The sequence below is a fragment of the Propithecus coquereli genome, unplaced genomic scaffold (assembly GCF_000956105.1).
Source record: "Propithecus coquereli isolate 6110/MARCELLA unplaced genomic scaffold, Pcoq_1.0 Scaffold81, whole genome shotgun sequence".
In the NCBI taxonomy this organism is placed as follows: domain Eukaryota; kingdom Metazoa; phylum Chordata; class Mammalia; order Primates; family Indriidae; genus Propithecus; species Propithecus coquereli.
The window spans coordinates 6734513-6736484 of NW_012154285.1; the positions used below are offsets into that span (position 1 = coordinate 6734513).

The 1972-nt window shown below is 42.6% G+C and overlaps 1 protein-coding gene across 1 annotated transcript in view; it reads right to left on the reverse strand.

Annotated features, from left to right (window-relative positions):
* HECTD4 (HECT domain containing E3 ubiquitin protein ligase 4) overlaps positions 1-1972 on the reverse strand; it is a 197294-nt gene that overhangs the window by 46384 nt on the left and 148938 nt on the right. The window contains 1 exon segment of the mRNA XM_012663419.1: positions 1342-1445. Coding sequence (XP_012518873.1) covers positions 1342-1445 — 104 coding nt within the window.

Consider the following 1972-nt stretch of genomic DNA (forward strand, 5'->3'; position numbering starts at 1 on the left):
GGAGGCTGAGGCAGTAGGATTGCTTGAGCCCAGGAGTTTGAGGTTGCTGTGAGCTAGGCTGAAGCCACGGCACTCTAGCCCAAGCAACAGAGTGAGACTCTGTCTCAAAAAAGAAAAAAAAAAAAGAATACAAGTCTTGTATACTCTTACCTAGATGCACCAATTTTTGTTGAAATGTAATTCCCATAACATATAATTTACTCATTTAAAATATATATGCCAATAGTTTTTAATATAGTCAAGAGTATTTCAACCATCACCACGATCTAACTTCAGAACAATTTTGTCCCCACTAAAAGAAACCCTGTACCTGTTAGTGGCCAATCCCCATCCCTCTCTTCCCTCAACTCTCCTCTGCCTCCAGCCCCTGGCAACCACTAATCTATTTTGTGTCTGTAGATTTACCTGCACTAGACATTTCGTATGAATAGAATCATACAACATGTGGTCTTTTGTGCCTGGCTTCTTTCACTTAACATAATTTCATGGTCCATCCATGCTGTGGCATGTATCAGCACTTAATTCTTTTTATTATTAATTTATTTATTCATTTTTAGAGATAGGGTCTTGCTCAGTCACCCAGGCTGGAATGCAGTGGCCTGATCATAGCTCACTGCAACCTGGAACTGGGCTGTAATGGTCCTCCTGTCTCAGCCTCCCAAGCAGCTAGGACCACATGTCTGTGATACCACGCTTGGTTAATTTTTCTGATTTTTTTTAAGAGATGGGGTCTTACTGTGTTTCCCAGGCTGGACTCAAACTCCAACCCTTCCACCTCAGCCTACCAAAGTGCTGGAATTACAGGTGTGAGCAACCATGCGTGGCTGCTTCATTGCTCTTTATGGCCAAATATTAATAATATTCCATTGGATGGCTACACTGTATTTTGTGTATTCATTCATCAGTTGGTGGACATTTGGGCTGTTACCATTTCTTGGCTATTGTTAATAATGGCTAAGACCATTCACAGATGTAGCAATTTTTCACATTTTGCCACTTTTATTTTTACTCTCATCCTCTCTCTACCTAGACAGTATGTACTATAAATGGACTAGAGATCTAAAGATTTTAAAAAGCTTTCTTTTTCTGTTATTGACAACACATAGAAATTATTTATAAATTAGTAGGTTCTGTTCCCCTGCTGTAATTTTTCAATATCCAGAATGTCAGCTCAATTTACTCTGACATTCGAAGATGACAGCATGTCACTGCAGAAAGTGCACCGCCAAATGGCTTTGCAAACACTCTTCCTAAATGTCATTAACTTGCTGCTCTGCTGGCATTCCGCAAGGACAGGTATCGTGACCAGGCAGGAGGTGCGAAGCACTGCAGCAGGCTCACCTGTCTCCGGTCGGCCTGCAGGGGAGGCGGCGGGGGCCGAGCACAGTCCCGGTAGAGCATCCGCAGCCGTTCACACTGCACCTCCACGACCGTGAGTCGCTCTCCTGCAGACGAACACGGTGGCTCTGTGAAAACAACTCCTACGACCCCCAACAGGGTGCTGACTTCTTTGGAGCAGTGTCAAAACAATAAAATTCACTTATAGAGCTTACCCAAACCCTTACGAAAAAACAAATGCACTGAGACGTCTCTGTCTTCGACATGTAGCTCAGCTGCACAGCAATGTGGGAGAATGCCTGGATTCAGAACCTGGCTCCAGTACTGAGTATTTACCATCTCTTTCTAATACGGGGGAACAGTACCTATGTCTCACAGGTGGTTGTGAAAATGAGACAAAATAACTCAAGTAGAGCCCTTAGCCAAGTCCCTGGCACAGGCACTCAATAAATGGAGAGTTATTACTCTTATTGTCTAATAAATGAATGCTATTATTATCACCTAAATTGATTTTTAAAAATTGAATACCTACTGAACATCTATCATGAGCAAGGCACACTGCTAGATGTTGGAGAATACAAAGATGTATGAGCCAAAGCCCCTACTCTAGGAGGAAGATGAGATATGAACAAAC